Here is a 16,433-nt window from a genome sequence, read left to right on the forward strand (position 1 = left end):
TTTTTCTTAATACCTGTGCGTAATCCAATCAAATTAGCCAAAATGCCAAGTTGCCTGAACTTGTGATGGACTGTTTTAAAAGTTGTGTTCAATAGAAAACTCATAATTTTACGTGGTAGGTAGGAAGTTTCAACTGCATGCAGAAATGTATTGAAATGTGTGCAGAAACTGAGGGAATAAGTTTGTAAGCATAAAGTTTAGCACCTACATTTTTGTTCATTTCTGTTTAAACACTGCACATTTTCTTTTCCGTTCAGTTAAATCTCAATGCATCACAGTGCACGACATTGCCAATGACAATCAGACATTTAACATGATGGCAATTATCCGTGTTTATAATTCAAGTCATTGTGATGGCATCTCACACAAAGCTGTGCTCGTAAAAGTTACAAAAAGAAAACAACATGTAAAAATCTGGATCTAAATGGATTTGACATTTAAAGCCTTCGATAGAGAACATTACTAAGGTCACGATGCACAAAAACAAAAACTGCACATTCCCCTACGCAGTTCATTAATATAATTATACTCTCCACATAATTTCTATGCGTGAAAATGAGGAAAATATCTGGAAACATTCTCAAGGCTCCTTAAAAACAAAAATAGAAACAAAATAAACCAACCACACACTGAAGGTTACAATCCTAACCTGTAAACTCGAAGTGCCTCAGTGCCATAACAGGGGAGAAAGTGGAGCACTATAAACAAAGATCATAGCAATTATCAGCACTAGATGACGCACACGCCTGAACCCACTCGTCTGTACGTTTGAGAGTGTGTGTAATTAACAGGGATTTTAACAGTCCTCTTTTTCTTAGCGTACTAAATAAAGCAGAGTTGATCAACTTGGGACGACACTTAAAAACTAGAGCTGCACACTTTGAGAGACGTGTGCAGCTCTCGTACTTACACACTCGGACCCAATGCTTACACAAGCCTGTGGGAATCCAAGCAAGCACAAGTTGCTCATTTTTGTTTTTGCACACAATCATATTGCTGTTTACAAGCCGTTCTGAATCGTTTAGGAAAAAGGCGATGTATTATTAAGAGTCCGTCTTTTCTGCTCCTATTCTGTGCGTTCGGATGGAAATCAACCTCCATTTTCCTCGTTAGTTCCCCTTCTTCCCTCCATTTTGTGTGATACCCATAAGCTAAAAGCTGTTGCCACTATTCCCCAGTGTTTTAACTCTGACCTTACTACTACTCTCTTACCGCTTTCTAGTCAAAAGAGAGTAGTAACCCCTTAGTTTCCACCTCATCTCCGCCGGCTTGGTCTTCTTTTACTTTTAAATTAAATCCCCACCTATTTCGCCGCAACCCGCTGCTGATCCCCTGGAGGCCGATGAGAGTGTTATACTGGGATTCCTGAGTGTTGTCACTTTCTGGCTCTGCGTTTTATTCACCACAACAACACATGCCTCAAACAGCTGGAAGTCGAGGTGTCGGAGGAACGTTCGGGTCACGAACCGCAGCTCCAGACAAAAAAAAGAAACACCAAAGGGCTGATGGAGATCAGCAATTAGTTCGCAAGAGACATACGGCGGACTGGACCATTCAAAGTCCAGATTCAGTTCAAATCAGACTCCTTAAGACTTGAAAAGTAAATATCATTAGGGACTGTCCATTCAAACACACACAGCTTGAGCTAATTTGTCAGTAAAATCTGCAAAGCTAATAAAGACAAATCACAAAAATAACCAGCAGCTATAACTGTGGCAAAAGACTTGGACTCACTTTATTGTCATTGCACAAAGACACAACTGTGAATTTGGAAAAGAAATGTCGTTGCTAGGCTACTGGAGTACAAATAATAATGAAAAACTATCAGTGTCACAATAAATTTCGACTCTGAAAACAGTTGCCAGAGTTTTTACATTTGTAATTGTTAACAAAAACGGTATACTTTCACTTGCTCCAGTACATGAAATGCATTGAAATGGTCAAAGGGGATACTTTAACGAGACGCTGTATTTCCACAAGTGGCAAAAGTCCCACCGTCTGGCCTTCATAACCATCTTAGAAACCGAGAGAAACTGCTTCAAAAGGTTCGTCCTGTGAAGATATGTTTTTAAAATATCCCCCGTCTATTCATTTTAGTCAAACCACTTCATATCAGCTGGAATCAATGAATGAGATACTCGTATTTGCGGCATGCCAACAAGAACAAAGCAAAAACCAAGAAAGTTGAGGGTTTATTATTATTTTTTTTTTATTTATCGGATAGCTTGACAGAAAGCAGATGGTCTTCAGTGGTTGGTTTGTACTGCAGCAAAGTTATGTTGGCCACAGCTCACTCATCACAAATCTATATGGCTCCCAGCACACATCAGACTGGAATGAAGGCAGGGGGCGGGGGAGAGAGGACCACTAATGACTATTTGGGAGTCTGTCACAGCCTTGACTTTTAGCCGACCTGTGGCACCTCTGGCAGGACCGAGACTGCCAGGATCTCCGCTACCAATCGTCTTCATACCTTACAAAAAAATAAAAATAACCCCTCTGGGAGGGAGGCGGCGGTAAAGATAATGAGATATTTTTACTGCCAGTCAGAGAAACATGAAAGCTGAAGTGTGACACATGATTCACGACTCTGGGACACGCACGCACACACGCTCTCCATCAGCTTCCTGGTTGCATTGTGTCAGAGAACAGCTGGTGGAGGGATTCCAGTCATGATGTCAGCACTTCCTCACAACGATTAGGCCTCTGATGCTCTAACACCTCATTAAATGTCTCAGTTTGTCTGATTTAAGCTCCTTTCCCCACCAAGAGCTGTGCTTATTGGTCAGCATTACAAATCCTCGCTGCTGACACTTCGCCTCCGTTTGTCATCTTGATGCAATCTAGGTTTACAAATTAGACTAGTCTCCACAAATCTATGATCAATTATTCCATCTGAAATGTTTGGCTTAGGGCTAAAATATAGGTCATGTTTTTCTGATAAGACAATTAAAATCATTAATTATCTATATTAGAATATTTTTGCAATAAAAAAAACAATTGAAAGTCGAGGCATTTCACAGAAATCCAAACAAACAAGTGTCAAATTACAAATAGAGAATGATACAAACACCTAGAAATAACCTAAACTAGTTGGACATTCAATTGGCTGCATTAAGATTCAAGATTATTATGTACCCAATGTGACAAGGAACCCTGCAACACATGAGTCAACAATACAGTCTCTCCCATTCAGACTCCAAACTTTATCCCTATGCAAACACGCCACTCACACAGTGAGTCCCCTAATCCGTCACCCAGACCTAACCAGGTCTTAATCCGCACTCCTTACCCTCGACTTATCCAGAAACTATTAAAACTAGGTGCTAAAATGTAAACAAATCACTTTGAGCCATTAGGGAGCAGAATTATGATGAGATATATGTATATATTTATCTTAAAAACAAACAAAGACAAGTGCAGTTGGCCTGGTGATGCAGAGAGAGAGCAGGGATAAAGCGATTTCACGGTCTGAATACAGACAAACAGAGGGCATTGTCCCCCTTTTGGACTCTCAGCCAACACCCTCGAACACACACAGAAATGTGGTGGAATACCGAGATGGACAGGAAGAGAGGAAGAGGACAACCCCCCGGGACCTAAGAGTCAGTGTACAAGCTGACCACACACAGAAGGACAATTTAGCTTCAAGGGAGTGTGGAGAAGAGTTTCAGGGGCGTCTGGAAAGTTTAACTGGTTTGTTCAAAGTTCCTTAGAAAACAAAAGAGTCATGTCTGTCAGACCGGCCAAACAACTACACCCACCAAACAAACCCATCTCTTCTGGAGATTTCATTAAACAAGCAAAACTTTTATCAGCTTTATGAAAAGGACTACAGATGCATTACAAAGACATTTGTCATTTGTGAAGCATTTTCCCTAAAGCTACACGCAATTTTCTAACATTGAACGCACTACAAACTGCAAACAGTAAACACAGATTTAGGTAAAATGTTCAAATTGTTTAAAAAGAAAAGTGGAGATGCTGCAGCGGGGTGGTGGTAAAGCACTAAGTACTCGACGAGGCTGTCACAGGTTCGAGTCCCAGCCTGATAACGGCTGCCGCATGTCTCCCCTCTCTCATTACCTACTTTCCTGTCTGACCACTCTCAAATAGGACGCTAGAGCCAATAAAACCTTCAAAATAAAAAGTAAAACCAGTCTCACGGTACGGTGGATCCCCACTTAGTTCAGTATTCGTTGAGTCACATATTCACGGATTTTTCTCTGAGGCGCAACTCCAAATTATTGACGAACAAACCAACTAATCATTCTTTTTTTTCCCCATACAATCCTTCTCAAATATATAAAAAAATGCTTTTTATAAATATATCAAACATGACATAAAAGAAATGTTGGCGTTTGAAATTGGGTCTCTGTCTCTTTAAAACGTTCCTACTCTTTCCAACACTCTGCCTTCAACATATCACAGCGTTCCTCCTTATGTTATGTTGTTCATGAGGGAAAAACATGACATAATATAAAGAATAAGCTTTAAAATGAACATTATTTACCCTACTAATAATCTGATTAAAAGCTGAATTTCATCAAACAGTGAAACATAAAAAAAGCCACATCGTCAATGAAACCTAGAAAGCAAACTGCAGGTTCCTTCATCCAGAGAGAAAAGAAAAAGGTAGACATCAAGCTAGCAGCCATAAGCATCCACATTTCTCCACTTCACGTTTTCCTGTTTGATTGTTTTCGGATGCTTTGATTTGTCAGGTCAGATAAATGTTTTCTTTTTCACGCAACAACTCACTCATTCAGCGGCGTGGCAACTGGGTTCAAATCGGGGGAGATCACACATCCCCTCTTCTGTAAAAGCAGGCCCCTCCAGCCGGCTGCCAAGTGTTTGTACGTGTGCAGCCATTTATTTATGAGGGCTTGTGGGTTAGGAGCCCGACACAAACCAAATACACAGAATGTGCAAAAGGTTACGACACAAACGCTTGGGAAAGATCAGGATTTCAAGAGTCTTTGTATTACGAGGAATGTAAATTAGGCAAGGGGCCGAGTGGCAGAGACAAAAAGTGAAATATTAAGAGCTAAACTGCAACAAAAACAAACTTGAGTTTGTAGAAAGTAAGAACAAGAAACAACAAAAGGGTTAAGGCTGGGACTACTCAAGACCACATAAAAACATTTACACCATTATTGCAGCACACTTCTAGTATTTTCTGAGCAAATTACAGAGCATAAAAATTATGGTGCAATGTATTGAAAAACAATTAACTAGAACATTTTGGTGTTCATTCTGCAAATCTGTCATTGCAGCAGAAAATTAATGTTCTTTAATCTCACACTCATGTCCTTTTGTTGATTGTCCATACAAACCAAAAAATAACATAAATAAATAAAAATGAAATTACTAAAATGAGCCCTTTTTCCACTAGAGTGCCTGACTCCACTTTCAGAGTTTTTCTTTAGGCACTTGACTCATTTTTTTTTTTCCATCTACATCGCCTGGGTTCCCCCTTCAAGAAACTCTTTGACTACACATTTCATTTAATTGTTCAAACACTGAGTGTACTTCAATTTGCATTTATATGGGGTGTGGGAACAGTCTTAGCTCTACCACAACAGCTAATTTCTTCAGTCTTCCTTATTTTTGCTCTTGGGGGAACAGCCAATCAGCGCCAAGAAAAATAAATGCAGCTCCTGGATTGGCTGCTTTGCAATGGAAGTCAATGACAACATTTCAGAAAGAGCAAGAGCTAAGAAAACCTAAACACTGATGGCCTCAAATCTATCCAAAAGTTAAAAAAGAAAAAAACAAAACACAACATTTTGAGTTTTGGGAACACATTAAGTGGACTGACGAGACAAAAGTAAAAGTTTTTGGAAGGTCCAGTTGCATCCCACTAAGGCAGCAAGGCATTTCAGAAAAAGTATTAAACCATCCAACATGCTGGACGTGCTTTCCTACTTCAGGAACTGGACGACTTCCCCTAATCGATGACACCATCAAGTCTGGTCTTCAACGGGAAATTCTGAGGTAGAATATCCACTCATAAGTTTCTGGTCTCAACGATCGAGTGCAGCACTTCATCATTTCTACCGCTGAACGGATTTGGACAGCTTTTGTGAGCGTCCAGATTGACATGAAGCTGCATGAACTCAAACAGGAAGTTGATGCATGAAAACTGTCCAGTGAGGCTGAATTAAAACAAAAACAATGGACTAAAATTCCTCCATTGATATAGAAAATGTATTGCCAGTCATCACGCTTCATGACAAATGTATCCGTCAAGAGCCAGTTATGAGGACAGGAGAATATCACTTTGCACGCAGAGCCAGGTTTGTTACCACAGAAACCTTTTCTTTAACTTTCACTTCCCAATCGTCCACTTGGTTCACCATAGTTACTGTAACCTACAGTAAACCAACAATCAAAGGAACTCAGTACTACACCATAAAGTTGCTATTAGTGACCAGCAGAATATACTAAAGGAAATTCATTCACCAAATATTGAACACATCAACTTAGCACATGTACTAATGTTTTCTTGAATTTTAACAGGTTAAATAAAGAAAGAAACAAAAGAAGAAACCTACTGGAAGAATAAACTAAGGCCTAAAACTAAAACAGCTGAACTAAGAAAACGGGAAGGAGACTGTACTTTTTCCATTGAACATTAGTCGGCTGCATGACGTTGCATGAATCATAGTCTGAAAGCACTCCTTTTCTTGGAAATTTCGGTATTTAAACACAAACCGTTTCAGATCAACAAACCGTGGTGTTCTGACCATGGTTTGTTGCTCCCTGTCACAGTAAAAGTGGAAACAGGACACATTAGTAGAAGAGAAACAAAGTTACAATTTGGAACAAATACATTTCACCAAGTTGGACAATTAAGATTCAGTACACATGACGACAAAATGGGCCGATCACAAACAGCTGCGTACGACCAGAAAGATAACAGAAAGCACCGTCAACCACAGCAATCTCTAAACAGCATGCAGCAAAGCTCTGCTGCATGCACGTAAATATTAGCTCATGTTTAGCTGATACTGAGGATTCACGGCCACAGTTTCAGTCTGATTCACCAAAAGCTGAACTTGTATCATGTGATCATTTTTAACCTAAAAAAAAGAAAAAGAGCTGGTATCTGATTTGCTGAGGTGCAGACTTTTGAAATCCTCCCGGCTGCAAGCACTCCTCATCCTAGGCAACTGTCCCGGTTGTCTTGGAAACCATTTTAAATGCTCCCTTTATTAAGACTAGACTCAGCAACAAAGCTCTTACTCTGCCCGCACACACGCACACACAAACACACACACACAAAGTGGGGTGCAGTGGGGGGTTAACGCAGGGCAGTGCAACATGGATTCCAGGACAGAAGACAGACTGCTTGAGATCGCCCATCCACCCCCGCACACGTTCTCATTCAACACACATACTCACACACACAGGGGGATGAAAGAGGTGGAATCAAAAAGAAAAACAATATGTTGTCCCTTCCCCTCAGCTGAGCCCCAATCTGTGGTCAAAGCAGTACCTCTCAGGACAGAAAAGCTGACAGTGAGAGGAGAAGACAGGGAACGAACGAAGTAGAAACTTGTGGAAGACGATGCAAGTGAACAAAATGATATGAGGGAAAAACAGAGGGTCACACCAAGCGAATACCACAAACTCAGACATGCAGTAGAAGTGTATAATATCAAAGTCAATTAGCTTTCTGGATCTGCAAAGCAGCCAACTCAATCTACTGCACAGGCATCAGAGGCAGGACCACCTTATGATTGGACCTAAATACTTAAAGGGTGTTATGGGAAAAACCAACATCTGTTTTCAGGCAAGACAATGTTGACAAGGAACAACCACAAGACCTCGGGAAGAATGGCCACCGATGAAACTCCTGATAACTTGTTGGTCTACTTTCTGCGATACTGTCGGCTAATAAGCCACGAGGTCAAAATGTCAGTTTTTATGTCTGAAAGAGAGACTGTATTGGTTGTTGCAGTTCGTGAACTCCTTTAGACGCTGCACTAATCTGCGATTGCTTGCGCTGTTTAATGTCTAAAGCATTAATGCAACAAGAAGACGTTTTTTTCTGAAATTGTTTTGAAATACATTACAAGGTTGATATTCAGAAAAAAGGCTAAGCTAAGCAAAAAGCAAGCTAGAAAGGTACTTTTACACATTTTTAGCATACATCTAATAATTATTCTACAAATAAAAACTGTTGCAATTATATGTTTTTAACAAATTCAGCAAAAAAAATGTTTTACAGCTCAGTTTAAGTTTTTAGACCAAGTTTCAGAGCAGCAAATCACATCATACTAATGAATAAAATGTAGAAATGAAGTTGTGATGTTGCAAATTAAAGGTAAAGCATGTCAACTTACAAACATTTTGAGAAAACTATCACCTTAAAATAGTTTTGTCCTTTAGAAAGAGAAAGAAACAACAAAAAAATATGGAAAAATGAAACATTTTCCACCCTGGAAAACTACATACGCTTCCAGGCTTTTCAAGACTGTAGGAACCCCGGATCTATCTTTACCTGCACAGTCTCTGAAAATTACAGCTTTCATCACAGCAGCATGCTTTGCAACCACATATCAACTTCCCAGACAATAGCTCCGTGGGGTTAATTACAGAGAGCACAATGCTCTAGTTAAAGCTTCAGTGAGCAGAGGCTTGGTAACAACTAGCTGGAACCATCTAACCATCTAATAACCTCCCTTTGCAAGAGGGAGAGAGGTTGATTTATCTTTGAAATGAAAGTGAAGAAACCCAAAGCAAAGTGTGGGATTTATGTGTTTTGAATGCATCATTGGTGAGAGAACAATGCATTGTATTTTTGTTTAAAAGCATTTCATATCAAAAGCCAGCATCACTGGATTAATCTTTCTGTGCTTGCACACATGCCATTTGTACAAAAGTGAATGATTCCCAAAGCCTTGGCAAACAATATGTTTAAGGTCTGAGCTTTACCAAGCAAGTGATTGACCAATCACTTGGTCAATAGCGTGGTCATTGGTTTAGTCAGGAGGATGGATGAAGTAAGCAGTACAGGACATGCTGCAAAAAAAATATTGAATAAAATAATTACTCCAGCTACCACATGGGTTTAGATATAAAGTACATTTCTGAAATTTGTTTTATTTTGAATAATGTACGGTAATCATGGGTTTCGTCATTTAAATTATTAATATGCGTTTCTTAACTATAAAGTAATGCATTTCCTGTGTTATTACACAAATTAATATAAGAAATTACCAACTTTTCACCCAGAATATTTCCAAATTTTGCAGGTGATATTTTTTCCCCCAACATTACTTGTACCAGGTCATTTAAAGCCTTGCACAAAGTACACGTACAGTATTCATATCATTATGAACCGACTTGTGAAAACCGCATCATTAGATATGCTACAATGCTCTATAACATCTTCCTGGGTTGTAAAAGTCCAGGTTCTGTGTGGACAACTTTCCCACAACCCCAGCAGAGCTGAAACCTCATTAGAGACGGGCTGAGAAGTCAGTATTGTGTTTTATGGCTTTAATTGAACATAGGTGTAAGCTTTACAGTGGAGCCATTTCTCCTCTTCCCTCCTCCCACGTCTTTACAGCCTCTGTTTATCTCCATCCGTCTCTGGGGTGCGAGAGCCTGGTACCACCAGCCTCCCTTTCTCTCTCTCTCTCTCTCTCTCTCTCTCTCTCTCTTAAAGCTGCGCCTCAAAGAGTCGATTCTCCACTCTAATCCATCTGCAAGCGCAGGCTGCAGCCTCCTTTCACACATGGATAAATGTGGACACACCGACTAGATCCATAACCAGCTACTACGAATGCAAATTGAAACACTTCTCCTCTACTCTGCATATATCAGATGTTCACATGTACAACTACATGCTACAACTCTATATATGAACCTCAAACCATTCGGGAGTTTTATTTGGTAGGATCATTCTAATCAGAAACGACCCAGTAAACGAACCCTTCCACAAAACCACATCGGATCTCGCCCTGGAAGTGTTGCTCTAGCCCTGACAGCGTCGACTGCAGCAGAGATAACAAGACAACATCACCAAGTGCACGAGTCTGTGAGCTGTTAGCATTTCTGACATAACTGAAAGCCTGGGCCAAATTATAGTTTTGGTGCAATGCATGTGACGAGCCAAACCAGTGCTTTTCTCTGTGCAGCTTCCCTCGGTGCTCCTAATTATCTTGTGCTGCTCAGATGGATCAGAATCCGGTAGTGTCCCGTGGAACAGCTGCAGGTAGGATAACCCAGAAGAAAAAGGAAGTGCTTTTGTGGAGAAATAAACTTAATACTATTGCATTATATAAATTTAATACGGGGGATCCTCCTCAGATTGGTTAATATGCACATTCCTGGAGCAGAGTTCACATGTATGACCAGGAAACACGGCTAAATGCTTCAACAACTTTAGTAAACAGTGACGGATCAGTCTCGTTCTCCTCACTTAAGTGCTGCAGACAGTGCAACTTCCCACAGAGTTCACACACACACGCACACACAGCGTCTCAGCACTCCACCAGACTAATGTTACATAAACAACACTTCTACAATCACAGCTGATCGGCATTTCCTCACAATTTCAAAGGAAAAAACAAAAAACTAAACAGTGAAGCATCGTCCATGCTTCACTGTTTAAGCAGCATTCCCTTCAACATAAATGGTGAGTAAAGAAAACATCTTATAGCTCAATAGGTCAGCACTTGATAGCATACAGCTGAACACAGGTCTTTGGCTGCATCGCAGAGCTGATGTGGAGATAAGAGGTAGCCTGCTAAAGGGATGCAAACTGACAGCAAAGGAAGGAAATCAGCTTCCGCACTCAGTCTGGGGTTTTTGTTTATGATCCCGAGCCTCAGACATTTAACTTTCCTGGATGGTTTGATCCTAAAACATAATTTTATATTCTCACTAACATTTCTTTCATTAACTTTGAGGATTCTAGTACTTAATAAAATGACAAGTGTGCGACTGGGAGACTCTGATAGCTCAAGGATTCAAGTAAAAATAACTTGCATTGCTTTACAAAAGTACTAATACCTTTTCAGTCCCATTGTAACCAAAACCTTCAATGGGTTTTACGTAATAGATCAACACATTGCACAACTGTTCCCGCGTTTCCATCAATATTTTAAATTTTGAAGTATCGCATTAGAAACAGTTTATATAAACCAGTTGTGTAAAGCTGGAAGACACTTAGTCAACAAGCTTTGCAGACTTAATAAAATGTTGACGCCGTCATTCCATTTGACAATAATACCCTACACTGTGAAGGTCTATCACATTAAAATGACAAAATGTATAAAAAAGTGGCCTGAGTACTTTTGTACCGAAAGTTTCAGCTGAGGAGCAACGACAATCCAAAAAAATAAATAAATAAAAAAGGTAAACACAGAAACAGAAGCTCACCAGCGATAAAGGATACATTTTAATGGCTCCTGACTTTGTGCCAATGGCCATCAGCTGCAGCTTGGGGTCAAAGGCCAGAGCACTGGGCTGATGGGGGAACCCATGCTCCACCGTCTGGGAGGAGGAAGAAAGAGGAGAGGGGAAAAAATGGCACAAGATGACACAGCAAAGACACAATAATACACACCGTATAAACCCGCCTAAGACACGTCCACTTCTTTTTCCAACTTAGACTTTTTCATCAGCGAGGCGTCTAAAAGGGAGGACCGTTTTAATAAAGTCAAAGGAAACTTTTTAAAAAAGGCCACTGAACGGCAGGCCCCGACACTTTATAGCCATGTTCTGCAGACCTTGTTAACTGGGATTAGCATCAATTCACAGGCTTATTTTCCCCCTGTGCCCGTGGCACGGCATGGCAGACAGCTGGGAATGCACTTAGAGCTGCAGAGAAGAAACAAGCAGATTCTGGAAAAAACGTAAAAGACCGTCCCAGGACTTCCCTCTTGGAAGTGACGTGACGTAAAAGCGTCGATGCTTTCTGCCTTTAGCCGACTGCACACAGATACAGTCGCATCAAAGTTCGCCTCCCGTGGACGGACCACCTCTGTGACGGTCGCAGCAGCTGGTACCGACCAGTAAAACAAGCGTGCTGTTCCAACAAAAACAGTCTGTGGACTTTAAACACGATACGCCATTCAAACGAGCCGACTATACGGCACTGAGGTGCCACACACACACACACACACACACACACACACACACACACACACACACACACACTATCAAAAGCATTTACTTAGAGGGTGTCTCTGCAGACATCTTGTTTAGATGAACAGACCGGCATCCACAGATATTCAATAGAGTCCAACAAGACCAAGGAAGGTAATAAAGTTTGAAAAACAACAAGAATATTCAGAAATGTGAAGAGAAACTCAAGAAGAACCGCTATAGGCTAAAATCTAAAACATCTGTTTGCCTCAATACAATAAAACATAAAAGACATTTTAGACCCCATCACTATTAGTTGGTCTTTCTTTGAAAAATTAGCAACATCAGCTTTTCTGAAGCTTAGAAAGATTATCTGGATAATGTGGGAAAAATCCTGTCTTAACTTTTCTCTTCAGCTGCTGTTCAGACATGCTTGCTAAAAGCTGGATGTGCATCAAAATGTCCTTACTTTGCTCTCATTGCCCTCCACTCTGCAGGCATGGGCATCTCTGCCACTAAATAGATTAGACATGCACATTAAGGGCAGTTAAAGTCCTCCCAACTAGTCAACTAACAATCAATATGCAAAGCAGGAATGCATGACACTCTAGATACCGTCTTCATCCAAATATTGCGTCCACGCAGTCCTTTCAGGTATCGAATGCATCACTATTGCAATAGCAGTTCCAGTTCAATATATTGAAGGAAAAAGTAATAAATGTGGACATAAGTTTACATGAAAACGTCACCTTTATGATGCTCATGTGAAGCGTCCTGTGAAAGTCTTCCTCCACCTGGAACTTTTGCAATATTTTGCATTACAACCACAAATTTCTAAACAGGGAGTCAATATGAAAGAGAACAAAAGTTGGAACAAATGGTTCTCAAAAAACTTATGACTAAAAAAAAAAAAGTTTGCAGTTGTCAACTCAATCCGGAAATGGGTGAAAATATGTGAACCATTTGCAAGGAAGGCACTATGACTTTTATGATTTTTGCATGTAAACAACGGTTGCTAGGCGATCGCCGGTGTTGCAATGAACTAATCGAGATCTGAATGTTTCACCGAACCCAGGCTTTAGAAAGGTGATGACTCCTCTGGACAGAAATACAGGATGTACAGTATTTCACTGGGTTAATCCCACACAGAGATAAACAGGGAGGTTAAGACAAGCAAAGAAACTTTGGATTGACATTACGACGTGAATTTGATTCTACTTGCAAAGTTTGTAGTGCTCATATTTTCATGTTTAAAAGGACAAATTTGAAAGCAGAATAGAAACACAAAGGTAACTTCATACACTGAGGCAGGCGGCCAAAGAGGAGGAGGTCGGGGAGCGTAATGAAAAACAAATGGAGTACATAAGAGCTTTCCAACTGTGACTAATTGTTTTGATGCTGAAAATGAGAAAGAATGTGCCAAAATCAAATTATGTTGCATTTCCTCGAGTTTTCTTTCTGATCCAAATTGCATGGAGTTTTTTTTAAATGACAATAGTGATCTACACATTTATCTGGCTCCATTCAGGAGAGCCGGTATTGATTAAATAAGTCTTTCGACATGAAATGTTTGGATTAGGGACGCTCTCTGGAGTACTTTCAGTCTCACCTAATGTGAGTTCAAGGCCACAACACTGAAAGTTTGGCTCATTTCTGCACAATATACGAGTACAGTTCAGAGATGATTCTGTTGGCCAAGCTGCAGAACCTCAAAAAATAATCAATATATCATCTCACTGAACCCAAATTAAACAAATATCTGTTGCAAAATCCTTTTTATGGACACCACAAGTTTCACAGCAGTGCTCAAGCTATTTATCATCTCCTGCAAAGTCTTTTTTTTAATAGCTTTTTTCTGATGATCACTACACAATACCATTTCAACTGGTCATTATCCTCAATAATAGATAGATTTTTTTAAAACTTTTGCCAGTTGTATATTTTATTTTACCTTGTATTTTCATGCTTACATGTCAATGCAAAAAAATAAAAATAAAACAAATTACTGAATAAAATAAAGTAAAAACTTTCAGCAATATGTGAAAACGATCCATAGATTTCAGAGTTTAAGGGAAATTTGGCAACAACCAATAGTCTCCAGTGGGAAACTGGAATTACCCAATATCATCAAATAAGAAGTAATATGTTATTTCAGGTGAATTTTTTTTTTCCTTCGAGTCCCGGTGTTATAATTTTAAAGTAGCATAGATCTGCCGTTTTCCAAATTTGAGGCAAAGAACATTACACAATCATTTATTTGACATGTTATGAATTCGGACAGGAATAAATCAGGACTGGTTAAAGTTCTTGATATGATCACTATCAACACCACAGTTTGCTTCAGCTTCACCATCTAAAAGAGAATCCCTCGTGGCTGGAGGACATCTGAGTGAAACAGTCTCAAACGCGAAAGACTTTCAACTCAAATCCTTCATGATCCATGTCAAAATCCATCAAACTTCACTCATACGATGCGATGTTAAGAGCAGCAGATCAGCTCAGTTCTCTTATGAAGTCATCGATCCAAACACACAAACCAGAAACAGCTTTTGTCCTCCTTCAGCTGGCTTTTTCAAACTAGAGTATTCTTTGCAATCCTGCAGCAAAACCACACTTCATTACACAAACGTGTTTTAATGTTGCTTTATCTTTGTTAGAAAAAATAATTCAAAACGAGGCAGTTTAAGAAAATGAAGCTGAACTTCAAATTCATAGTTTCACCCTGAGACTGACAGAAGCATGGGACTGTATGAGTTAACGAGAATAGTTTAAATATCACTTTTGTGTGTGTGTGTGTGTGTGTGTGTGTAGCTGTACCCATCTATGTCAAATCATTAACATATGGTTCCTGGATCAAACTGTTGAAACTGCTCAATCTCCTTTATCTGTAATCGCGGATAATCCCCACCAGTGACCAAAAAAGGCATGTAATTAACACCACAAGAGTTTTTTTTTATGTTCCAAACTGTTTTTGTTGTAAACTTTGATAGGTCGTCACATGAAACCACCCCACAAACAGTCATCAACAAAGCCCGTCCGAGTCCAGTCTGCACTCAGCCCCATCAATCAGAAGCGGTAATGTCTCTCTGTATGGGAATCACTACACGTTAACAGCAACACAGAGACGAGAAGCTAGTTTAAATGCTGCAGAGTGATCTCCATCTGAAATGCACCCCGTTTCTAGTAAAACAGACCTTTTTTTGAGGCAGATCTGCAGAAGATGAGGAACGCCTGTCTCCCTCCCCTCCTTGTCCCGTTACTTTACCTTGTTAAAAGCGAAGAGCTCCTGTTTTATCTTTTCTCTTTGCGGGTCGGTGCCCTGCCGACGAAATCTGAACTTCATCATCTTCGAAGAGGGTAATGGGGAGCAAGCTCGACCGGGTGGGACGGAGGGGAAAACGCGGAGCAAGAAAACCCGGAGTTATCAGCGGCAGGAAAGGCGCAGCGGACTATGCTAAGCTAGCTAACGGACGAGCCCATGCAGGCTTTAAACGCGGGGCTACAGCTGTAGCTGCTGCTGAGACAACTCTTCTCTACCCTCCTCTCCTCTCGGAGCTGTTTAGGTCGCTGAGGGTTTGACCACAACCCCCTCCCTATCCCGGTTCACACGAAACTCGTCATTCTTAACCAATGACGGCAAAGAAATTTGCAAGAAACCACTCAGAAACACCCACGCGCCCGAGAAATTCGGAGAGGAGTGCTCGTTCTGTAACACGGAGCACACCGACTCAGCGGCGCCGCTACAAAACGTGTGTTGGCGGCAGTAAAAGGTACGTTGATAACAAAACTAAGCAAACCCCGGATAAGTAGCCAATGAGAGTTTAAAATCAAAACAACCCAACACACTGAAATAATCCTATGAACTGAGACTGCTCCACTTAAAAAAGTCAAACAAATTTATCAAAATTATATTAACGAAAAATCTTTCTCCTAGTCAGACTAATATTCTTAAAAGTTTAAAATTTTAGGAGATTATTCAAACGATGAAAGACATTTTTCATATTTCTCGAAAGGTTAACTTTTTACAATAAACCTCATTTGGAATTTAAGGTTCTGAATGAGGTTTATTTAACTAAGTTTCCACTTGTTCATTAGGTAACTAATGAACAAGTGGAACTAATGAACTTCAACCTGTTCATTAGCTAACTAATGAACAGGTTGAAGTTTAAAGGAGTTATCGGAGTATTTTATGACAATTTGGCACTTTTATTTTGAATAAATAAGATAATTTTCAGATTATTTAATCATCATGGGTAGATTTTCATATCCAGATTTATTTTACAACAAAACCAAATTTTACACGTTGAAAAAACAAGCTAAATTTAGTT

The 16,433-nt window shown here is 40.0% G+C and overlaps 1 protein-coding gene and 1 long non-coding RNA gene across 3 annotated transcripts in view; both read right to left on the reverse strand.

The window, feature by feature from the left end:
* The window catches only part of llgl1 (LLGL scribble cell polarity complex component 1), a 33,406-nt gene extending 17,627 nt beyond the window's left edge, over window positions 1-15,779 (reverse strand). Inside the window, exons 1-2 of one of the 2 annotated variants that reach the window (XM_016678393.1) lie at window positions 12,855-13,018; window positions 11,414-11,511 (exon numbers count right to left, since the gene is read on the reverse strand). In XM_016678393.1, the coding sequence (XP_016533879.1) occupies window positions 11,414-11,511; window positions 12,855-12,869 (113 nt within the window). In that variant the 5' untranslated portion in view covers window positions 12,870-13,018. Of the gene's footprint in view, window positions 1-11,413; window positions 11,512-12,854; window positions 13,019-15,370 lie in introns of those variants that run through there. The other variant, XM_007565720.2, reaches the window with a different exon arrangement.
* On the reverse strand, window positions 9,174-10,649 carry LOC107837845 (uncharacterized). Its single transcript, XR_001663893.1, has 2 exons — window positions 10,132-10,649; window positions 9,174-10,007 (listed from the first exon to the last, which is right to left on the reverse strand). It is a non-coding gene; the product is annotated as an uncharacterized LOC107837845 (long non-coding RNA).
* Window positions 15,780-16,433: the final 654 nt, after the last annotated feature.

This window comes from Poecilia formosa, unplaced genomic scaffold (assembly GCF_000485575.1).
Source record: "Poecilia formosa unplaced genomic scaffold, Poecilia_formosa-5.1.2 Scaffold182, whole genome shotgun sequence".
Lineage (NCBI taxonomy): Eukaryota > Metazoa > Chordata > Actinopteri > Cyprinodontiformes > Poeciliidae > Poecilia > Poecilia formosa.